This window comes from Tupaia chinensis, unplaced genomic scaffold, assembly GCF_000334495.1.
Source record: "Tupaia chinensis unplaced genomic scaffold, TupChi_1.0 Scaffold000081_1, whole genome shotgun sequence".
In the NCBI taxonomy this organism is placed as follows: domain Eukaryota; kingdom Metazoa; phylum Chordata; class Mammalia; order Scandentia; family Tupaiidae; genus Tupaia; species Tupaia belangeri.
Window position 1 is genome coordinate 5217313 of NW_006159542.1, and position 22958 is coordinate 5240270.

The 22958-nt window shown below is 51.3% G+C and overlaps 1 protein-coding gene across 1 annotated transcript in view; it reads left to right on the forward strand.

Moving 5' to 3' along the window:
- The first annotated feature begins 7855 nt into the window (after positions 1-7855).
- Positions 7856-22958, forward strand: part of COL27A1 (collagen type XXVII alpha 1 chain) — a 191819-nt gene continuing 176716 nt past the window's right edge. Inside the window, exons 1-4 of the mRNA XM_027769364.1 lie at positions 7856-7900; positions 9351-9418; positions 15185-15297; positions 21541-21643. Coding sequence (XP_027625165.1) covers positions 7856-7900; positions 9351-9418; positions 15185-15297; positions 21541-21643 — 329 coding nt within the window. The remainder of the gene's footprint in view (positions 7901-9350; positions 9419-15184; positions 15298-21540; positions 21644-22958) is intronic.

Below are 22958 nucleotides of genomic sequence, written 5' to 3' on the forward strand. Positions count from 1 at the left end.
ATAGGGCATGTGTGTTTACCTGAGAGACAGAGACGGAAAGCAAGAAATCACCCCTCCCCCTCCCCGGAGGGATGGCCATACTGCAATCTCTTCTCCTCCATTCTCTTCTCAGGATTTTGGGCACTCAGGCACACACATGTGGTGTGAGTTTTTAAGCCACCAGGCCTGGGACTCAAACCGCAGTTGACTACGTGGGAGTCCAGCAACATAAACTTTACACCATCTACTGGTTCCTGCCATCTCTCTGTCTGACTTTCCTACCCCCTTTTCTTTGAAGAGATTCACATAGGGGGCAGATGGTGGCACAGGATAAAACACAGTGCTCTGGGAGAGTGACGCGCATGGGAAGGTTCTGGGCTCATGTCAGGAGACCTCCCTGAGTTCTCTGAGTGCACACGTGCCCATGCTCCAGGGCTGGCCGAAGCTGGGAGTGGATCGCAGTGTTGAGACGCTGTTGGTGATGCTCTCTGTCTCTGTCTGTCTCTCTGTCTCTTCCACTTATGAAAGCAATAAATAAATTAATTGAGGGAAAAAAAATAAAAAGGAAAAGACTCATGATCACATTGATCTCACCCAGATAATCCAGGATAATCACCCCACCTTGAAAAATCCTTGATTTAATCACATCAACAGACCCTTTTGCCACGTGAGGTAGCAAAACTGTGGGTTCTAAGGAACAGGACATGGACATCTTTGGGGTGGAGGAGGGTGCCTTATACATATTTTGCCTAATACACACAAATGACGATACCAGCAGAGGACTCCCATCCTCAGGAATTAGAGTCACCCGAGGCCATTTGAATCTTTTCAGCTCAGAAGGCCTCAGATGTTGCGGAGGTACGTGCCCTGTCCAAACTCCTGAATCCAGGAGCGTGTAACTGGCTGGTGAGTGGTGGCACTAAATTTGCGATTGTGTTTTATACGACACTTGGTAACTTTAACTACCCCATCTGTCTCCATATTTAATCCACTTAGCTTCGTTTTCTTCACCTTATAAAATCATACTATACATTTATGGGTTTCCTTTCTTATTTTCTGTCTTTTCCAACTAGAATATTAGGTCAGGGGAATCAACGATTGTTGTTGCATCTTTTTAAAAATTTATTTATTTTAGTTTTTTTTCATAGGTCACATGCGCTTGCTGGAAGGAGACAGAGACAGTGAGAGGGAAGGTGAAAATCATTCCCCAGGGAGGAAGGCCACTCTGAAATCCTTTCTCTTCCATTCTCCTGGGATTTTGAGCACACATACACATGCACCCAGTGTGATTTTCCAGCTGCCAGGTCTGGGACTCAAATTGCAGTCAACCAAGTGGGAGTTCAGCATCTTAACCACCATGCCTCCTGCTGACCCTAATTATCTTAACCATGCTCAGTAGATATGTGTTCAGTGACTAAATTCCTGTCTCTCCCATCAGGCTTTATGCTTGCTAAACAGGTGACCAGAGGTTAAAACAGGCCCATCTTCACAATCCCCAAGTCTGGGAACTCTGGCCAGACCCCTCCATAGAGTAGGGAATCGGTGTATATTGAAAAAGTGACTCTCTTCACGTAGCCTGTCCTCACTAAGAATCATATCAGAGGGAGCTTGGGAGCCACCTGTGAGTTCATCTTTCCAGGGGGCACAAACGTGAGTGCCTCCAGGGGTCAACTAAGAACATGCATATAAACTGGGTCAGTTGAACTGTAAGGCAGTTGGGGGTGCTGGGGCCTGTGGCTAACTGCTGGACACATTTGGGCAACTGGTTAAAACATGTCTCTGTTTTTATTATTATTAACTTATTTTACATTCATTCGCTGAGCACCATCATAGCATACAAAATGTGATTTCAAAAAAAGAGAGAGAGAGAGAGAGAAAGGGACCAGCAGTTAATGTAATGGCTATGTCACTGAACTCCCATGTAGTTGACTGCGGTTCGAGTCCCAGACCTGGTGACTTAAACTCATGCTGGGCGCGTGTGCGTGCATGCCCAAGATCCCGAGAGGAGAATGGAGGAGAAGGGATTGTGGTGTGACCATCCCCCCTGGGGGATGATTTCTCGCTTTCTGTCTCTCTGTCTCTCTCTGTCTTTCTGGTGAGCGCACGTACCCTATAGCAAAAAAACCTCTCCAAAAAAAAAAAAAGTGATTTCCCATCCAGAATACACTGCATAGTGGCTTAATCATACATGTTATCATTGGCAAATAATTTTCCATTTCTTGGGGTTTATATATATGTATTTCTCCCCCTATTTCTCACTCTTTGGCTCCTCCCACACTGTCTCTGGTGTCTACAGTTGTTTTCCATTTCTTTCCCCCCCCTACATTTTATTGATTCACAAAATATCTTAATTATTCTAACTACTTCGATAGCAAGTTCAACTGATATATACATACCTGTGAACACATGTCTGACTTCAGGCATGAAGCTCTGAGTAGAATGAATACACTATAAGGTAGCACCTAGCTGATGCTATATAGCTTATACTGTGGTCATTAAATAGATATTTTTAAATACATTTTTTTAATTTCAAGAAAATAAATTTTAGTTTTAATAAATCAAAATTTTAAAACTACTAAGAGAGCTTTGCTTAAAACTTAAAGCCAGGGAACAGGTTAGGATACTGTTCAAATAGTAGGTACATGAACCTATCAGCAGCTCAAGATAAGACAAAATCCTTAAATCCAAACAAATGAAGAAGTTGAAGAAATTGGTCAGGGAGATTTCAACAAGAGGGAGTCAGAGCCAAGAATAGTGAATAGACCCTCTTACTCTAAATCATTAGTGCAACTGCAGGATTTCAGTTCGTCTGATCTTCCCATTTAAATTCTGGAATATAACATTCAACTCCAGATCTGTTCCCACCATTAAGTTGGCCACTTTCTTAGTTGTTATTGAACTCTTAATTCTGTGTGTTTGTATTTCATTTTCCTGGTGTAGCACTCCCTTCAAAACTTCTTGGAGATCTGGTCTGGTGCTGGTAAATTCCTTCAGGTTTTGTTTATCTGAGAATATTCTTGTCTTTTCTTTCCATAGGAAGGTTATTCTTGCTGGGTACAGTATTCTTGATCGAAATTGTTTTTCCCTTAACACTTTGAATATATTTCCCCATTCTTTCCTTGCTCGCGTTGTTTCTGATGAGAGGTCTGCTGTTAGCCTGATGGGATATCCTTTCTAGGTAACTTGACATTTCTCTCTTGCCAGTTTCAGTATCTTGTCTTTGTCTGTGGTTTTGGTCAATCTGCCTGTGATGTGCGTTGGAGAAGATCTTTTTGGGTTGATTCTATTGGGGGTCCCTTGTATTCCTTGGGACTGGATTTTTGAATGCCTCTTTAGGTTTGGAAAGTTTTCTTTCAGAATTTCATAGAATAATTATCAATGTGCTTATTAGTCTCTTCACCTTCTGGGATACCAATTATCCAGATGTTTGGACATTTAATGGTATCTAGTATTTCTCATATCTTATTCTCATTTTTGGGGGCTATTTTCTCAGTCTTCGTGGTGTATTTATCTAGGCCAGTGATTCCGTCTTCCACATCTGAGATTCAACCCTCTGTATGATTTAGTCTACTTTTAATACTTTCAAGAGAGGTTTTGATTTCCTGTATTACAGCCTTCATTTCTAACAGCTCCGTTTGATTCTTTCTTATGGTGTATATTTCCTCTTTCAGATCGGGAAGAACTTTCTCACCTCCTGGAAATAGTCAGCTCTTTTCTTCTGTGTCTTCTGGAATTCATTGTCTCTCTTCTCTTACATCTCTGTTAGCTCTGTCACTATTCTAAATTCTTTATCTGACATTTCTGTGAGTTCCATTGTACTGTCTGTGGATGAAGATGAGTTATTTTTTCCCCTTGGAGGAGAGATATTTTCTTGCTTTCTCATATTCCTTGGGCTCCTGTGGTGATTCCTGGTCATCTGATGGATTGTGCGGTTCTTCCTAATTCTTCAAGTTCAATCTGAGCATTCAGAGGCGTGCTGGAGGAGATGATCTGCAATCTCTCTTTCATTCTGTTTTTCACTCTTTGTGCATCAAATTCAGTGTGAATTGAGGAATACTCTGACCCAATCTAGAAATGAATCTGAAGGGAGAAGTCTCAGCAGAAAATCTTTGTTTTTAATCCCTGAAAGCAATATTTCCCAGCTGAAGTTCAGTAGCCATCTCAGAATGGGCCTGAGTGTGTGCCTGTCCTAAATGGGAGGAAAAACATGTCTCTTCTGGTTATTTTCTTCCATTGTCAGATGTCATGACCTCCAGAGATAACTTTCTCACACGCTTGGCTTCAGTCGGTGCCATCAAGGAGTTCCCCAGACCCGTGTTCGGATTCCCCCAAGATCAAAGGCAAAGCTGACGAATCGTGCCACGGCCCCTGTGGTTCTGCCATGGGCACGGCTCTGGCTCTGCATCCTTGCTGCATACCTGAGAGTCACTGTCCTTCCTGTTTTTCTTTTCTTAAAAATGAGTCAGTCAGGGGGCGCCAGCTGGTGGCATGGTGTTTAAGGTGCTGTAGTCTACCTGGCCGACCACAACGTGAGCCCTGGATACGGTGGCTTGACAATCACGCTGGGCTCACATGCGTGCTTGCACAAATTCCTAAGAGGAGAATAGCGGAGAAGAGAAGGCGGTGTGGCCATCCCCTTGGGGGGTAAATTCTCACTTTGTCTCTCCCCACCCCCGTGCCCCGTCTCTCTCCAGTGAGTGCACATGATCTATGGCAAAAAATTAAAAAAAAAAAAAAAAAAAAAAAAGCAGGCTGGCCTTACGGGGTAGTTTAGGGTAGCCAAATCCTGCATGACCATCCAAGGGGTTTAAATCCCAGCGCTGGTGGCCTGAAAATCGGGTTAGACACGTATGTATGTGCCCCAAGTCCCGACAACATGGAGAAACGTAGGAGAAAGGATTGTGGCATGACCATCATTCTCCCCATCCTCTGTCTCTGTCTCTCTCTAGTCTCTGACAAAAAGAAAAAAAAAAAGGAGTTAGGTTTGGTGCTTTAAAAATATGTATATCCGGGGCTGGCAGGTGGCATGGTGGTTAAGGACACTGGACTCCCATATGGCTGACTGTGGTTCGAGTCTAGACCTGGTGGCTTTCTCTCTCTCTCTCTCTCTCCCTGTTCCTTTCTGGTCAAATTAAAATAAATGAAGTTAAATAAAATAATAAAAAATGTATATCCAATGTCTGTTATTATCTGTATATAGCCTGCTTTTCATAGGCTGTACCAATAGTTACAGTTGCTATTTGCGTCTGTTATTCCTTGACGAGCGTCTGTCTTGGTTCTTAATCGTGGGCTCTGCCAGCGTAGAAGACCGTCCCTGCGTGGTGTCGGTCATCATCTGACAGTAGGAGGTGCTCAGTAAATGCTGCTTCCATGAGTGGCATTTCAGATGAGCTAAATGAGGGGATTTTGAATATTTCCAGCACAAAATAAAGACAAACGTCCGAGCTGATGAGTGTGCTAATTACCCTGAGCTGGCCGCTACATGTCGTACACGGGCCCTGAAAAATCACAACGTACCCCACAAGTACACGATTATTATGTGTCAATTTAAAAAAATTAATTTTAAAATATCCTCCTTGGCTCAGCAAACATAGAAAGCCCAGCTTAGCTTCCCAGAGCACCTGGGGACTCTGTTCTGGCCCCCAGCCCCAAATGAGACACTCAAGAGCTTCCTTGGAAAAAAAAAAAAAAAAAGAAAGAGAAAGAGAAGAATATTCTCTTTTCCTCGTGGCCCGCCTGGCTGCCAGGCTCCCTCAAATGCCCCGAGAATATTCCTCAGAGGCAACACTGGTGGAATAGCCCAGAACGCTGAGGAGCTGCGTTGGGCCGCCTTTTTTTCGGCTGCCTCCTAATATTAACCTGGCGCTGGGCCCCCCGGCCCCCACGCGGTGATGGGAGGCCCTGGCTGGAGCCAGCAAACGGATCCATCTGGAAATAGAAAAATAATCCCAACACTAGCAGTTTTGTCTGGCCTCCCCGGTGGGGTGTGGAGCAGGCCCGTGAAAGGGGCTTTGAGGGCCTGCTGCTGAGGGCTGTGGAAAGGAGAGCCTCTGCCCCCAGTACTGCCCAGGTACCTGTGCCCAGGTCCCCAGGACAAGTGGCAAATGTGCAGGGAGAGGGGGCTGTGTCACCGCTGACTGTGAGGGGCCTGGACTCTCCAGTGTTCCAGGCAGGCCTTGAAGCCGTGTGACCTTGAGCGAGTAGTTTGGCCTGTATAGGCCATGTTGCCCCTAAATTTACAGCAGGGGTAGGAGGGTGGGGGGCTAAACAAATAGCAGTTATTATTATTTCTGACCTCAGGGTACCTGGTTAACAAAGCATTGCATTAACCAAAGGGGTGCCCTCAGACCTCCATCTTCCCACCTGTGTAACGGGAAGTGCCCTCAGGCTCACTCAGGGTGAGATTCCTGGCTGTCTTCCCCAGGAGATAAGGAGAGTCTTCCATCCCACAGGGAGCCGGCTGTGTGCACAGTGCCTGGACAGACCACTCAGCAAGTGTGGGAGCTCCGGAAGCCAGATGCCAGCTTCCCAGCAGAGCCTGAGCATCCTTGGGCCTCTGTGGGTGCTGCTCACTCTATCCATCATTTGGCAGCTGGACAGAGGAAGGGGAATGGCTGGAAGGGGTTCCCAGAGACTCAGAGGACCCTGTCTGGGGACAGATGTTTACCTGGGCTGAGCCCCTGCAGCTCCTGCTGCCTCTTCCATGCATGGGAGCCTGGGACAGAAGGAGCTGGGTCTGAGTTCCAGTGTCACCAGGCTCTGTGTGTTCTTAGGCAAATTTTGTCCTTCCCTTTTGAAATTTCCCATTCCTTCATTTAGCAGCTATGTACCTAGTATCCCCTCTACTCCAGGCTCTGCCCTTGTCATTAGAAATATGGATAATTATGAGCCAGCTCTGTGCTGCTCAGAAGCTGGAGCCCACATGGTGACGGTGGTTAGGATCCCCAGCCCAGTCACTCTAAGCCGTGTTGGGCATGTGCGTAAGCACCCAAGATCCAAAGGGTAGGAGGACTGTAGGAAGGGGATCGTGGCATGAGTACCCCATAGAGGGTGTCACCTCTCTCCCTCTCTTATGTTCATGTGTATGCACACATGCTTTATGCGTTATCATGAATAAAGGGAAAATACACGAAGAATTGAGATAGCGTCTACCCTCCTTGGGGACAGGCAGTCCTTGAGGCTGGTAACTTCTCATGGCAAGGGAGAGCATCTAGGCTGACTTGTGGGTTTCCAGCTTGGGAAATGGCTGGGATGGGGTGCCAGGAGTGGGAGGGAGGTGCTGGAGAGGCACCAAGTTTGGGGGGTGGGGAGGTGACAGTTTAGTCTGGGACAGATTGAGCATGATGTGTCCAAGGCACAGCGGAGGAGGATCCAAGGGAGCTGGATAGATAGACGTGAAGCTCCTGGGAGGTGACCATGCAGGACCAGAGCACCAAGCAGAAGAAAGGCTCTTGAGGCCTGGTCTCCCCACCCTCCACCCCCTCTGTGGTGGGCCTGATGATGACGATGACAATGGTAGTGATGGCAATGATGGCAGTGACAATGGCAAGCATGCTTCAAGGGCTTAGTGCCTGGCAGGCCTGGTCAAGTGTTTGCATACCACCTTCCATTTAATTATCAAAACAATCCTGGGGAGCCTTTTTTTTTTTTGTAGTTTATTTAAGTCATGTAGAGAGCATGTGTGCATTAGGGAGCGTGTGGGGGAGAAATACTGTCGTCTTGTCACCCCATGATCCCCTTTGCTCAGCCCTCCAGCTAGTCAGCTGCCCAAGGTGGGGCTAAGGGGCTGGTCTCATGGAGGAAGCCAGAGGCAGGGAGAGCAGGCCCAGCCACCGTCAGCCCACGGGAGGGAAGGGCATCCCCACCTGTGGGCGTGATGCTCCAGCTCCTTGCACCGGTGCAGGCCGAGCAGACTCTCAGCGTCTGAAGCCTGAGCGGGCTGCAGCTCCATCCCCGGGTGTCCGAGTTCCCCTCCTGGCCTGTCTGTGTGTGCGCACACGTGCGTGGTCTCTGCCCCTTCCTTACTTGGGCTATGCTGCATTGCTCCTTCTCCTTAAAGGCATCTCCCCCTCAGTGCCATTCTGTCTTGCTCTTTCCTTTTCTTATATAATTTGCTCAAGGGCACATGTTCTCATCGGAGACAGAGAAAGAGAAAGTGACAAAACACTCTCTAGGGAAATGACCACGCTGCAATTCCTTCTCCATTCTCCCCTCAGGATTGTGTGCACTCATGCTCACACGTCCAGCCTGATTTTCAAGCCACTGAGTCCGGGACTTGAATCGCAGTCAGCCATGTGGGGCCCAGTACGTTAACCTCCATGCCACTAGCTGGCCCTACTACTCTTCTCTTTCTCTGTCTTCTCCTTTCTTCTTTTGTCCGACTCTCTCCCCAGCTCTGCCTCCTCTCTTTCTGTTCCCGGTTCCCTTCCTGTCCATGCGCCCACCTCACATTCTCTGTCTTTAGCTCTATCTCTTGGTCTCTGTCTCTCTCTCCTTCCTTGCCCATAATTGCCCACGGCTGAGCCTGATCCTGCACGATTCGGCTACTAGTGATGGGCTGGTGACCTAGAGATACTGTGATGGGGTGGCAAAGCCATGCTAGGCTGGGCCTGGGTGCCTCGGGGCAGCCTTCGAGGCTCTGCAGCACTCCTCCTGTCTAGCCTCCTGGCCAGGCAATGTCCCTTCTTCCAGAAGCCAGGCTGTGTGTGCCTGTGTGTGCATAAGGGAAGGGGGTGCCTGCCTGAACCCTGCATCTGGGACAAGAGGAACCAAGCTTGTGTTTCAGCCTGCTGTCCGCAGCCATCCTTGAGCTGTGACTTCAGACGACAGCCCTTGGCCAGCTCTGTTCAGGTGGTGGGAGGGTTCAGTGGCGACGAAAGACAAGGATGGTGCTAGAAAACCAGCAGAGACGTGAGGCTGAGATATGGGGGCACCAGTAATCGGGACTCCTCCTGATTCGGGGGGAGTCTGGGCACTGTACCTCCACAGGCTCATATCTCCAGATGGAGAAGACACGTGCTTGTCCCCTGCTGGCTCATGGCAGGCCCGGGCCAGAGGTCCAGGCGCTGAGTGTACACTGTGCTTTCTGCCCCGCGGGCGACCCTGTTGGTAGGGTGACTCTCCCTCTGCCCGCAGTTTATCATCAGCTCTCTTCCTGTGTCTGCAGACAGAGCTATGGGAAGAACTGAGCCAATCAGGCTTTCTCAAATGCCCCATTTCCTTTCCAAACCGCCCCCGCCCCCGGACACCACTATACCCAGCTTGAATTAGGACCCCAGTGCCTGGACACCCCCCCTTCCCACAGAGCCTAAAAACAACACCCAAGGCTGGGCCCCCTTCGTCCAGGGACCACTTCCTGCCTGTGTTATCAGGGAGCCAAGCAGCTGTCCCCAGGATCTCCCAGGATCGTGTGCAAAGAAGTGTGTATGGGCGATGCGCTGTAAGGAGCACTGTGCACTATGGTCTGTATGCTTCCCCCTCCATTCCCGATCCAAACCAGGGCTCTGCCCTCGAGGGGCACTGGTTGCTGGATTTCGGGAAGAGCTGGGAGCTGGAGCTGCTTGGTGTTCAGTCTGTTGTGAGCTCAGGGAGGAGAGGATGGTCCTGAAGGGAGGGAAAGGGGTGGAAGATCTTGGAAGCAGAGAGAATGAAAGTTGGCAGGTCCTTTGCTTAGAGGGGAACAGTTTTTGTTTGTTTGTTTGTTTGTTTTTGGAGGGTGCTCCATGCTGTCCCTAGGCAGGCTGGACCCAACACGCTGGTGCTGCAGATTCAGGAAAGCTTCCTACATCTGAAGCATGCCACCATGCCACTGAACAGAGGGACATCTGGCACAAGGAGCATCCCAGGGCTGCAGATGGGACCTGAAGAGCAGGGACCTCCCAGGCGTGTGATTCTGCCTCAGACTCCAGCACTGTATAACCAGCGAAGGGGGGTGTAAGAGAGCCTCAGTAACGACCGGGACTGGGGTGTGGCAGGTGGGCGGTGGTTAAGGCACTAGACTCCCATGTGGCCAACTGTGGTCCGAGCTCCCAGGCTTGCTTTCTCACCTTCCCTCTTTCTCGCTGCCTCTCTAGGGAGTACGTGAGCCCTATAGCAAATTAAATAAATTAAATTAAATTATTCTTAAAAAATATATTAATTTCTGAGACTATATTTCCCACCAGCGTGGTGATAGGAGGACTGAAAGACTGAGACTGTACTTCCCACCAGCGTGGTGATAGGAGGACTGAAAAAAGGATTTCAGTTCATTCAAAGAAAAGAACGGAAGGCTCGCTCTCATGACCCCCGGGGCTGTGGACTCACGCTGAAGGCATGAGTATAAGACAACGGGAGAAGAATGAAAGGTCCTTCTCTGTCCTCCACTAACATGGAGTCTTCTCAGAGGCCTGCACCCAAGGGAATGTCTCCTGCAGTGGGATTTCCAACAAGGGGAAGCCCTGGAAGGGTGACTGAGTCTGGAAGGACTCTGAGTCACGTAGATAGGGCCATTCTGGCGCTGGGTCGAGTCAACCAGGGTGAAATCAGTTAGGACTGGGTACAGGACAAGCCCAGCTTCTCCAGTACCATCAATTCTGAGTGTCTGGGGACCGTTCTGCCCGAGGACACATATTTAGAGTGTCCCTCCCTCTCTCTGTGTCATGAGAACAGTGCTGGCAGAGGGCGGCCAGGGTGCTGGTGCTAGCTGCCATTGCCTCCTGTCCATATCTGGTAGCACGGGCTGGGTGGGGCTGGGCAGGATTAAATGGAGGACAAGCGAAGCATATGGCCAGGAAAAGGTCAGAAGGCGAGCAGGGTGCTGAGAGTCGTGAACCGTGGAATGCTGCCCATCACAGATAGAGGAGCGGTAAGCGGCTTCAGGGGCTCCTCTGCCCAGAGTCCCTGCTGGGAATGAATGCCCCCTTGTGTGAGGTCCTGGTCTGCCCTGAAATAGGTCCCAAGCAGGAGGGATCGCAGCAGTCTTAGCCTCAGAAGCGTGGAATCGTAGACGCTGGAGTCCGTGCCAGGTAGGATTCCAGGATTTTAGAGCCTTGGGCTCTGGCATCGAAAGGAATTAAAGTCCAGCACTTTTGGCATAAACGTTTATGGCTCAAGTGATCTAGGAACCACAGTACCATAGAATCTTGCCCTTGGATGAACTTTGGAAGGCTTAAGTCTGAGCGACACCCTGATGCAGCATTCCCTTCTAGAAGTTTCCAGAAGGTAGCAGAGGGCAAGGAGATGGCAGCAAGGAGGCTTAGCACACAGGAGGGTTCTGTGTGCGATGACGTTAGGAGTTCGGGACCCTGTCTCTGTTGGTGGCTGTCACTAAAATCCCACTGATGTCTCTTTGGGTTTTGAAAGTCAGCAGGTCTCCAAGGAGCTGCTTCACCATAAACCACCTCCCAGGTCAACGAGGCTCTCGGGACTCCTCCACGTGTCCCTGATGAACAAGGCAATGTGAGATCCAGATGGAGACCCTCAGGCCTCCCTCTGCTTCAGTCCTGGGGCCCTCTCCTCACCCCCAGAGCCATCTCTCCTTCCTCCATGACCACCCAGCTCCCGGCAGGAAACCAGTTGGCTGGAAGAGGCTGCTCCAACAGCCCTGAGGCTGGCCATGGTGGGACAGTGTGGTCCCACCTCTGATCCCACCACCTCCTGGGGCAGGCGACGTGGGTAACAGCCTATAATTTGGGGGTGGGAGATGGGACATCCAGGTCAGCTTTGACCACCGGGTCCCCAGAGGGAGGGAATGCTCTAGGGCTTGGAGAATCAAAGCTTTCCTCTCAGCTCCATTGGTGACCATGAAGATAAAAATATTTATGGACTATTTTCCTCACTCCGGGGACAGGCCGGGCACAGAACGGGGCTGTTTTTTTCCCCCTGGCATGGCTGACCTCTCAGGATGGCGGGAGCTGGGACAAACACAGGCTGTTTACCAGGTCTGCAGAAGCCCCAGAGAACCCTGCCGTATACAGTTTCCCCTTTTCAGCAGGGACGTGAGCCTCTGGAAAGTCGCCCGGAGGAACAAGGGTGGGTTTCTGTCCTCTGTTAGCTTACTTCTTGGTGGGGGTGGAGGGATTTTTTTTCTTTTTTCTTCTCTTCTCTGAGAGATGAGGCGAGCATGTTTTGGTGAATAACATGTTTCCCATAATTTGCCTTTTGAAAACACAAGGAAATTTGCGTATGTGGCTGAAGCAGCCTGGACAGAGAGCCTTCTGGAGGAGCAGCCCTTCCTTTCCCCACCGTGTCAAGCTGCTCAACTCAATAAACACTTGTTGACTGAATGAATGGGTCATAGAAATGGCAAACCGGAGCTGGAAGGAAGGCCCCATGGAGAGTCTCCAGGCCAAGCCGCTCAGGTTTCAGGCAGGGAAACTGAGGCCTGAGGAGGGGGCGGGGTGGGGACAGCGTACAATTATAGATCTTGCAGATGATGATGATGGTGACGGTGATCAAGTCTTTGCTGGGTTTTGGGTGTTTTCCAAGTTACTGAAAGCTTTTCCATTGGCCAGACTCCCGGTAAGACTGTGAAGCACACAAGATGAAAATTCCCTGTATTATGGACCAGGGAAGAGAAACTCAAAGATTTCAGAACAAGGTGCCAGCTCAGACAGAGAGGGTGATGTGGGGCTCAGCCAGAAAGTCAGGCTGTTTTCCATCACTAGACAGACGACCCCCTACCCTGCAAGGAGGGACCTGTCTGAGCCTGAGCTTAACTCCCAGCTCTGCCACATTCGAGCTGTTGAAACAGCGCACCACGCCCACAGAAGCCTCAGTTTCCCTATCTGTAATTTGGGACCTGCCTCCCCCGTGCACCCTGGCGGCTCAGGAACTAGCATGCCAATGGCATTCACCAAAGGCTATGGACCCTTCCTGGAAACTGTTAAGCAAGTGAGAGATCCTGATGCTAAAATGACAATGTGTCAGTGGATCCCTCAGTGCATCACCCGAGGGAGACAGTATTCTGGTTCCGGCTGTTGAGATAAAAATAGCTGGGGGGGTGGGGGTGGGGAGGGAAGCAGCTCACCAGGATATCTGGGCAGGATAAAAATAATCCTCAAGAACAGCTGGCTCCTTTTCTCCACTTGGGTATTCACCCACAGTCTTCTGATGTCTATTTGGTTTCCCAAGTAGACTTACCATCCCAGGCAAACAATTCTCCTTGTTCTGGGGCCAGGCGGTGGCAAATATGTTCCAAGTGCTGGGAGCAGAGGCTTTAGAAGCAAGAAATGCGGGTCCCATCCCAGCTCTGTTTACAACTCACTGTGTGACTCTGGCCAAGTCGTTCCAAGTCCCCATTCTTCCGCAGGCAGTGTGATCCAGAGAGCTCTCTGCGAGGACGGAAGTGCGCTGTATCTGCTCCACCGTGCACGGTAGCGGCCAGCCACCTAGGGCCACAGAGCACTTGAAGAACGTCACTGTGTACCTCTCCTTTTTCTGGCTATAGGATATGTGCTCACTGGAGATCTAGAGAGAGACAGAGAGGGGGAAAGTGACAAATCATCTTGCAGGGGAATTGGCCACACACCAGTCCCTTCTCCTCCATTCTCTTCTTGGGATTTTGGTCATGCATGCACATGTGCCTGGCATGATTTTTAGGCTGCTGGGTTTGAGACTTGAACCGCAGTCGGCCATGTGGGAATCCAGTGCCTTAACCACGACACCACCTGCTGGCCTATACTTTTTGTTTTTTTTAATTTTTCAAATATAGGGGATTTAAGTGCAAGGAGACTCATGGGCTGGTGGCTACCTCACTGGACGATGCAGCCTTTACGATGGGAATGGGAAAAGCAGCTGCCCTCTCCCCCTGGGTGACAGGGACCCTGTGTGCTTAGTCTGGCCATGGAAGGTGACGTGACTCCTTCCTGACCATCCTCCTCCTGGCCCCTCCCGTCAGCATTTATGAGTATCTTTGAGTTGAGGAGGGCCATTTTGGGGGCATTTGAATCCCCTTTGGAGATGGACTGGAGAGGCGGATGGGGTGGGAAGTGGACAAGGATGAGAGGGTTTCTGTGGTGGTTGGACTGGAAGACCCAAAATACGCTTGAAGCCATTGGCAAGGCTAGGTCACAGAAGGACCCAGCACCTGCCCATCCCCACCCCTAGTTTTGGCTCTCACAAGCACCAGAGCTAGAAAGGGGTCCATCTTAGAAATTCGTTGCCTTGGCGTCGAGGTGGAGGAGAACTTCGACTGGAGAGTCAGATGGTTTCAGGTTAGTGTTTTAATTCAGTCGGTTACCAGCTGCGTGACCTTGAGCGAGCTGCCAGCCTCAGTTTCTCACCTGTAAAATGGGTAGTATAATGCTTATATGTGAGAATTGTATGAGCAGTCAATGAGCAGACCTATGTAAAACTCATTGCTATAGGCCCAGCATACATCAAGTGCTTAAGTCACAGAAGCTAAATGCTGAGAAACCACACTGCATCCCATAAATAAGTGTAATCATTACATGTCAATTAAAAACATAGTGGCATCAAACAGGGAAATTTTGTCATTTATTATTATTTTTAGAGAGAGATTTTTGCTATAGGGTGTATGTGCTTACTGGAGACACAGAGAGACAGAGAGAGAGAAAGAAAGAAATCACCCTCCATAGGGGTTTACCACGCCGCAACCGCTTCTCCTTCATTCTCCTCTTTGAATTTTGGGCATGCACGCACACACCTAGGGTGAGTTTTAAGTCTCCAGATCCGGGACTTGAACCACAGTTACCTATGTGGGAGTGCAGTGCCAAAGTCACGTCGCCCCCTGCTGGCTCCTGTCATTTAATTTTTAATATCTATAAATGAAATGCTATACATATCTAGTTTTAATAAAATGGGAGTCGGTGGCCAATATTATAGAAATCAAGCCCTTAACACCCACTCCCACCGTGACTGGAGTCCAGAGAGATGCCAGGAAAGCCAGCAACGCACCATCTCCAGAGACTTCCTTCTCGGTGGGCCTCAGGGCGAAGAAGGGCCAGGCATAGGACAAAGGCCTGGTGCCCCTGGACAGCAGGCCAACCATCAAATCGCACAGGTGGAAGTTGCTGCGAAGGGTCTAGAGCTTGGATCTCCTTGCAGTTGCCCCCGCCAGAGGGCAATCTCCTGGGACATATCAAGACAGGGACTCTTCTGCCTCTGGGACCGGGATCTCAGAAGGTCTGTGTCTCTGTGACTTCCCACCTTGGTTCTGATGCAGTCTCCACTTTTCAGACTTAGCTTCCCTTTGTTGCTGCCTCAGGCTAGAAGCACCTAGTGAAAATGCCCAGGAACAGGCAGTGGTACCAGGAATGCAACTGGACCACATGCGAAAGGTCCTGCGTTTGTATACTGGGACGTCCCTGAGCATGCCAGGTGTGCGTATGTGTGTGTGTGTGTGTGTGTGTGTGTGTGTGAGTATTGATGATCTAGGAGAGTTGAAGCTGGGAAAGGTGGAGGTGTGAAGAGAGTGCTCCTCTCTCTTACAGTAGAAATTAGTTAGTTAAAAGAGAGAGGGACCAGCAGGTGGCATAATGGTTACGTAGCTGGACTCCCACGTAGTTGACCGCGGTTTGAGTCCTGGACCTGGCAGCTTAAACCTCACACCGGGCGCATGAGCATGCGTGCCCAAGATCCCAAGAGGAGAATGGAGCAGAAGGGATTGTGGTGTGGCCATTCCCCTGGGGGGTGATTTCTCCCTTACTGTGTCTCTGGTGAGCGCACACCCTCTATAGCAAAAATCTCTCTAGAAAAAAAAGGAGAGACAGAAAATAGCCACACAGGAGCTGCCCCATATGGGTCAAGAGTAGAGCTCACGTTTGTTGTCTCAGAGGAGCTGAAACTCAAGAACTCAATGCCTATCCCTGGTTAAAAGCAGAGGGGGCCGGCGGGTGGTGTGGTGGCAGGGAACTCCCACATGGCTGACCACGAGTTGGGTTCTGGACCTGGCAACGTTCTTACTTTCCCTCTCTCTCTGATCAAATTTTTAAAAATTGAGTAATTATGAATAAAATGGAATAAAATAACTCTTAAAAAATAAAAAGAGCAAAGGCTGCTTTCTATCACGTGTCTTTTTCATGGGCAGCATGATTGAGCAATGGCTTTGTCTGCCGTTCACTCACTCACTGAACAGTGGTTGCTGAGCACCTAGGACGTGCCAAGTCCGAGGAACACAGGACTGAGTTTCTGTCCCCTGGTTTCACAGCCTACTGAGGGTGACAGCTCCATCGAAGGTCATGGCAACAGTGTGATATGGGTTCGGTTAGGGCCAGGACGAGAGTGAGTGAGTGAAACGTCCATCTCAGAAGCAAAATTGAGTTTGGTGGCCCAAACTCAGTGATCAGGATGAGTAATGTATGTTACTGTTTCTTTGTTTGGGGAGAGAGAGACGAGTGCTGTACACAGAGTCTCATGCCACAACCCACCCCCATCCCGAACCTTGGCAGCCCATGGGTGCACAGGATCATGGGTGCACACACCTGGCACCAACAGGCCATCAAGGGAGCCAGCAGCAGCTGCATTCGGCCAGATGACTCGCCTCACAGGGACTGATGGAGCTGGGAGAAAGGAAGAATCACCACGGGGCTGCATGCTCGTCCCCTCGATTTCGCAGATGGGGAAAACAGGCTTAGAGCGCGATGGGCGTGGCCAAGGTCCGCAGCTCATGTGGAACTGTGACGTGTGCCCAGATCCATCGAGTTGGCTGCAGCTGGTAGCCTCCCTCAGGTGCTGGGCAGGCGTGGGGTTTATATAGAATCACAGCCTCTCCTACATCTCACGATAGCTGAGACACACCCCAGTAAGAATCTGGTTGAAAAACTGCAGAAACCATGGAGAAAACAAAACAAAGAACTGCTTAATATAAATGAATTACCCAACCCAGGAGAGAAGGGAGGTGAGTGGCCCATCTCTGACCCCCTATTGGAGCAGCGACTGCATGTGCCTTTCACTCCCCGTGTTCCTGTGCATGCGGTTTGGTAGGGTCCTGTACTGTGCATGGCGGGGAGACAGAGTCCCACTTTGGACTTCCAGGACTCAAAAGGATGAAGCTCGCACGATGACAGTCTATTGCAGAAAAGGGTGCAAGCTACCAACTGCTCTTCAGTGGGGATCTGCTTCATAGCCAAAGGCTGCCTCGCGGCAAGGGGTCTGGAGAGGCCCCTGAGCTCCTACTGCCCTCCCCTTGAAGGGCCTTACTGGATGTACTCTCTCTCCTGGATCTGGACCACTGACTAGTGCACAGAATACCAGGGTGCCCCAGAGTCTTACCATGGGTGTCCCCAACTGGTTATGGATATTCTTGCTGAGAAACCAGGCCCAGTGGCAGAGCCCTCCAGGGACCTCACCAAGACCAGGTACAAACCAGCAGCCTCACTGTTATCAATAAATGCTGAGGGATCAGCAGATGGTATAATGATTACATCGCTGAACTCCCATGTAGTCGACTGCGGTTCGAGTCCCGGACCTGGTGGCTTAAACTCACACTGGGCACATGTGCATGCATGCCCACGATCTTGAGAGGAGAAGAAGGGATTGCAGCGTGGCCATTCCCCCAAGGGGGTGATTTCTCGCTTTCTATCTCTCTGTCTCTTTCTGGCGAGCATATGAGCCCTATAGTAAAAACCTCTCCAAAAAAAGTTATTTTATTTAACTTATTTATTTATTTGCTTGCTTGTTTTTAATTTGACCAAAGAGGGATGGAGTAAGAGAGAGAGAGAGAGAGAAAGAGAGAGAGAGAGAGAAAGTGAGAAAACAAGCTGCCATGTCTGGGACTCGAACTGCTGTCAATCTTATGGGAGTCCAGCGCCCTTAACCATCACATCCCATGCTAGCCCCTCTATGAACATTTTTCTTAATGCCAGAAGTCAAGAGCATGAGAGAGAGACAGACAGACACAGTGGCACACACACACACACACATACACACACCCCACCCAGTGCTCCACAAATGCGATTTGTCCAGCCACAATCCTTTTTCCTCCAATCCTCCATAAACTTTCTGGAGATGCCATGTGTAATTTGTGCAGTTTTGTTCTTTCATGCAGACAGACACTTTGTGTTACATTTATTGGTGTACCTACAGCACCCCAAACTGACTGTGCCATCCGGCACATGCCAGCACACACTTGTGAATAGCGGAGGATCATCGCATAGGAGCGGGAGCAGGGGCACGGGGCGTTCGCCTGGCCTGTCTGACCTGGTGCCCTGGACTTCATTGAGTGCCCATTCATGCATTCTGCCATCCACCCAGCATCCGTGGGCTGCCTCCCACGTGCCAGGCATTGTGCTTTGTGCTGGTGTCAGAAAGTCACCATGGCAACGTCTCCCAGCAGGGACCACAGCTTGGACTTGCCCGAGTCCCGCGTCCAGCTCAGGGCCTGACGCATAGCAGAATTCTCCTATTGGCTGAGTGAGCAGAACTGACTCTTACTAGATGCGGATGGTGTGTATATTATGCTCCATGCTGGCTGGAGCCCGAGGGCAAGAGAAAGCCCCACCCTGGCCTGCCCAGCAGTATAAGGTGTTGGGAAGATCGAAGGATGAGTATGTGGGACCCTGGTTCTCCTCCTAGTTCTGCAGAACCAGTTAAACAAGCTTTGAAGCAGGACTTCCTGGTCTGCATTATCTGTTCATGTATCTCCTCACTGGCCTCCTTCCTTAGACGACAGCCTTGCCTGGCGCACAGTGGGTCCTCAAAAAAAGCTTGATGGGTACATCGATGTGGGTTGATACCTGGGGCAGTAGGAAGCCTCTGTCCTGCAGGTTACCACTTCAACTGGTGGTTCATAAGCAAGCATTTACTGAGCACATACTATGTGTCCATCATTGAAGCTACTGAAGGCAGAGTTGCCTCAAAGAGCAAGGGGTTCATGGCAGACCTACTCCTACAGGGAGCCCGCTATGTGGTCCCTGCAAGTCCTCACCGGGCCAGGGATTGCCAGCATTCTGCCTCACCCTGACACATCCATGTTGGCCTGGTAGTCACTGCCTACTAGTTCCAGGCCTCTTGCCCTCTGCTCCACAGAGTGGCCTCCCAGGGTTGGCTAGCGAATGCTCTGCCCCCTTCACAGGGCGGGCAATGGCTTGGTGTCTCCCAGATCCAACTTCTGTCAGAACTGCTCATGCCCAGCCACTGGCTCTGTGCCAGGAACCTACTTGGCACAAAGACTGGGTGTGAAGAGGCAGCGGAGGCAGGAAACGGGACCGTTCTGGGGAGTTCTTATCAGTGTCCATGTCTCCTCCTTCCAGCTGACCCTGTGCTCCTGGAATGCCACGTGCCTCGTTTCCCTTCCAAATTAGCGACATGCAGTCCGCCCTCGATACTCAGGTGCCACGTTGGGTTTACGGCTGACTATGGCTTCATACTCCCCAATTCAAGGGGCCCACACAGATGGTCGTGGTAGATGCATCTATTTTATGGATGAGAGAGTGAGACTCTGGGAGGGATGCCCTTAGTCCTTCTGGGTTCTTTAGGGGTTCCCCGTGGGTCTTCTGAGCTGCTCAGGGGATCAGGCCTCCCTGGCTGATCATTGCACATTCACATGTGTGGATGAGAGTTTGGAAAGGCCTTGGGGCTCGGCCACGGCCCCCGCCTGACCGTTGAGGAAATGCATCGCCTTGCCTGGAAATGGCTTTGTGGCCAGTGAGTCGTGCCGTGTCACACACACAGCCCAGTCTCTCCCTGGGTTCCTTGTGCTCCTCCTTCAAGACCTGCCTGAGTCCATCCCCACCCTCCTGTCCTTCATGTGACTCTTCTGCTGGAGATGTCCTGGCTCCTTGTCTGCACATTTATCCAACATGCCCTTGAGGATCCAGATGCCACCTTCCCTGTCCCCAGCCTTTCTTGGTTTCTCTCCATCCCTTGGTCTACTGGACGAGTCAGTGGCTCCTAGCTCTTTGATAGCATCTGTCACACTCTCCGTGTGCTCCTCCATGCAGTGGGGGACTTCCCCACGGCATGGGGGTACTGGGGTCTCAGACAGAGGGACCTGGGTGGGCTCTTCTAGCCCAAGCTGCTGTGTATGTCTTCCGTCCACATCACCAGTGTGTACAAGCCCAGAAGGCAGGATCACATGCAAATTTCTTTGTCCCCAGTTGTGTCCCGGCAGCCTCTCTTCCACCAGAGCCTTTTACGGAGGGTTGCATATTGCAGGAGTTTTTAAAATATAAACTTTTGGGTCAGCCTGTGGCATGGTGGTTAAGGCAACTGGACTCCATACGGTTAACAGCATGGTTTGAGTCCCGGATCAGAAGGTTTGAAAAATACAACAGGCGTGTGTGTGTGTGTATGTGTTTGTGTGTGTGCCCAAAATCCCAAAGGGAGGGAGAGATGAAGGAGAAGGGATTGCAGCATGACCTTGCCCCCCTGGGGATGCTTTTCTCACTTTCTCACTCTCTCTCCAGTGAGTGCATGTGCCCTGCTGGCAGAATAAAATAAATAAATTAATTAATTAAATACATTTTTAAAAATGACCAATGGTTTGAGCATCTGTTGTGTTCCATGCCCATGCTGGGTGTGGGGACACAGGTTGCTCTGACGATGACAACACCAGTTAATGTGTGCAGCAACCTGAGTGTGGGACAGGGCAGCGAAGCAGTCAGGCGAACTTCGAACTGCACCTAGAACAAAGTGGTAGTGAACAGGCAGGCAGGGATCAGGGGGACAGCCTGGGAAGGGACAATATCGATAAGGTCTCCTTGCAGCCAAGCTTGCCTAGGGCTGGGTGCAGGCATCAGCCAAGTTGGAACTCAGGGGGTAGAAAATGAGCGTGGGAGGCCAGCAGGATCTGCACAGAACCCCTTAAAGGCTAAGATTTGGATCATCCTGCCAAGTGCAGAGAATAGGAGTCAGGCTACCTGGGTTCAAATCCCACCTCCACCACCTACCAGCTTATCTCAGCAATCTCATCTGCAAAGGGTAGTACTTAGCACAGGGCAGGTCAAACCTGACCTGGGAGAAGGCAAGTGAAGGCTCAGAATAAGAGGGGACACCCAGAAAAACCAATAGTGGTGATACATATGGGGGGGGGAAGCTTGTGCTAAAGACTTCTAAGGAGTCAAGATAGGTAATATTGTAATGCAACATTTCAGAAGTATCAAAATAAATGCACAAAATCTACTACAAATAAAACATCTAAAATGTAAATAAAGACAGGATCCGCCTGGCACCAAGTATGAAGTTCGAAAAAACAGCAGCTGCAATTGGACAGGGAGTTTTCAACCTTCAGGGACCGTGGATTTCCGAAAATCCTCGTCTCCCTCTCCCCAGAAGAATGCATGAACATGCATAACCGCGCAGGGTTTTGAGGTGTTCTTGGGAGTCGTGGGGTTCGTCCACAAGAAGGACAACGGTTCAAGGTGGGGATGCGGGAGTGAAAGTGGAGGTTCCGCGCCATGCAGCCGCTCACCGCTTCCCCAGGACCACGCCAGGCCTCTCTCCCGGCCACCATGGGAGCTCTGCCCCCTGCAGGAAGCAGCGCACAGCTATGCAGCTCCCCCCACCCCCGCTCTGGCTTGGGACTTTTCCTAAAGTTTGCTGAAACCAGACACCTTGCTCGACTGAGCCCGCGTGCAGCCACGGTTTAAAAGGCCGCCTTCAGCGCCCCCTCCCCGCCCCCAGCGGAGACTTCAAAAGGCCGGGCGGGCGCCAGGGCCCCAGCACCTATGAGCCGCCCCCCGCGCCAAGAACCCTTGCGGCAGCCGGAGGACGCAGAGCGGTCGAGGTTCGGGCGCAGGCTGACCCGGTCTGGCGGCGCAGTCCCGTGGGCCGATGCCCCTCCCGGTGCCACTGCGCTCTGCGCGCCAGCGCCCCGTTTAGGGAAGGGGACCTCGCCCCCAGCCCCTGAGCCCGCGCCCGGGGCTGCGGGGACCCATGAATACAAATGCCTTTAGGCGCCGGAGGAAGGACCGACCCGTCAGCCCCGCGCTTAGGGACCCAGTAAGTGCTGGGAGCTCCAGGAGCGTTTGGGAGTACTGGTGTGAATGCGTAAAGGCGCGCTCGTGTGGGGAGGAGGGTGCACGCGTGGGGGGTGAGTGCGTGTGTGTACGCGAGCGGTAGGCACTCGCAGACAGCTGTGCACAGTGAGGATGTGCGCGTGCAAGTGTATGCACTTGGGGTGCGTACGTGGGGAGTGAGTGCACACGACGTCCGTGCGCGCGCGCTGTGCACGTTGAGGGGGGTCTGGCCGGCATAGTGTGCATCTGGATTGTGTAGGCACCCGTGAGCGTGCGTCTGCGTGTGTGGACACCGAGTGCACCCGAGTCCAGGCATCCGTGGGTGTGTTTGTGGGAGCACGGCTGTGCCTGCACGTGAGATGAGCGTGGGTGTGGGCTGGGTAAGTGTGGAAGTGTGGCGGAGTGTGTTGTGCACCAGTGAGAGAGCGCCCCATCCGCTTGCCCGTGAACGGGTTGAGGCACCGGGAAGTTCCAGTCCCAGGGCTGAACCTGGGCTGTGGGTGTGAGAATCGCCTGGGTGTTTGCGCAGGTCTGCGCTCCACTGTGAGATCCCAGGGAGTCTGGTTGACCCAGGGCGGGGGTGTGAAGCTCCCATTTCTGAGTGACGGGGGCGGCGGGGGTGGGGGGAGGAGGGCCAACATTTAACAGGCCCACCCACCACGTTCTCCAGGGTGCTCTGAATCGGGGGTGCGGTCATTTTGCTGATTGCGGTTATGGTACTGGCTGTCGTAGGAGTCTGGATACCACCAAGTCGTGGTCCTAGCTCTGTCCCTGGGACTCTGGGGTCCTTTCAGGAATAGAACCTGCCACCTTCTTTCTTCCTCCATTCGGTCCCCGATTTCGAGGACCCCCAGTCTCACAAGGCAGAAGTTCCTTATCTCAGAACTGCCATCAATCCTGGGCTGCCCTGGGCAATCTCTTCCTCTGGGTGAATCTGTTTCCTCGTCTTTACCAGGGGGAGGGGGCGACCGTCCCAGCCGGGCTGGCTGTCCTGGGCCTCCTGAGGCTGTGCCTCCGGCTGCGGCCGGCAGAGGGCAGCAGGGGGCAACAGAGGGCGGCCGGGCGCGGGGGGGGGGGAGGGGG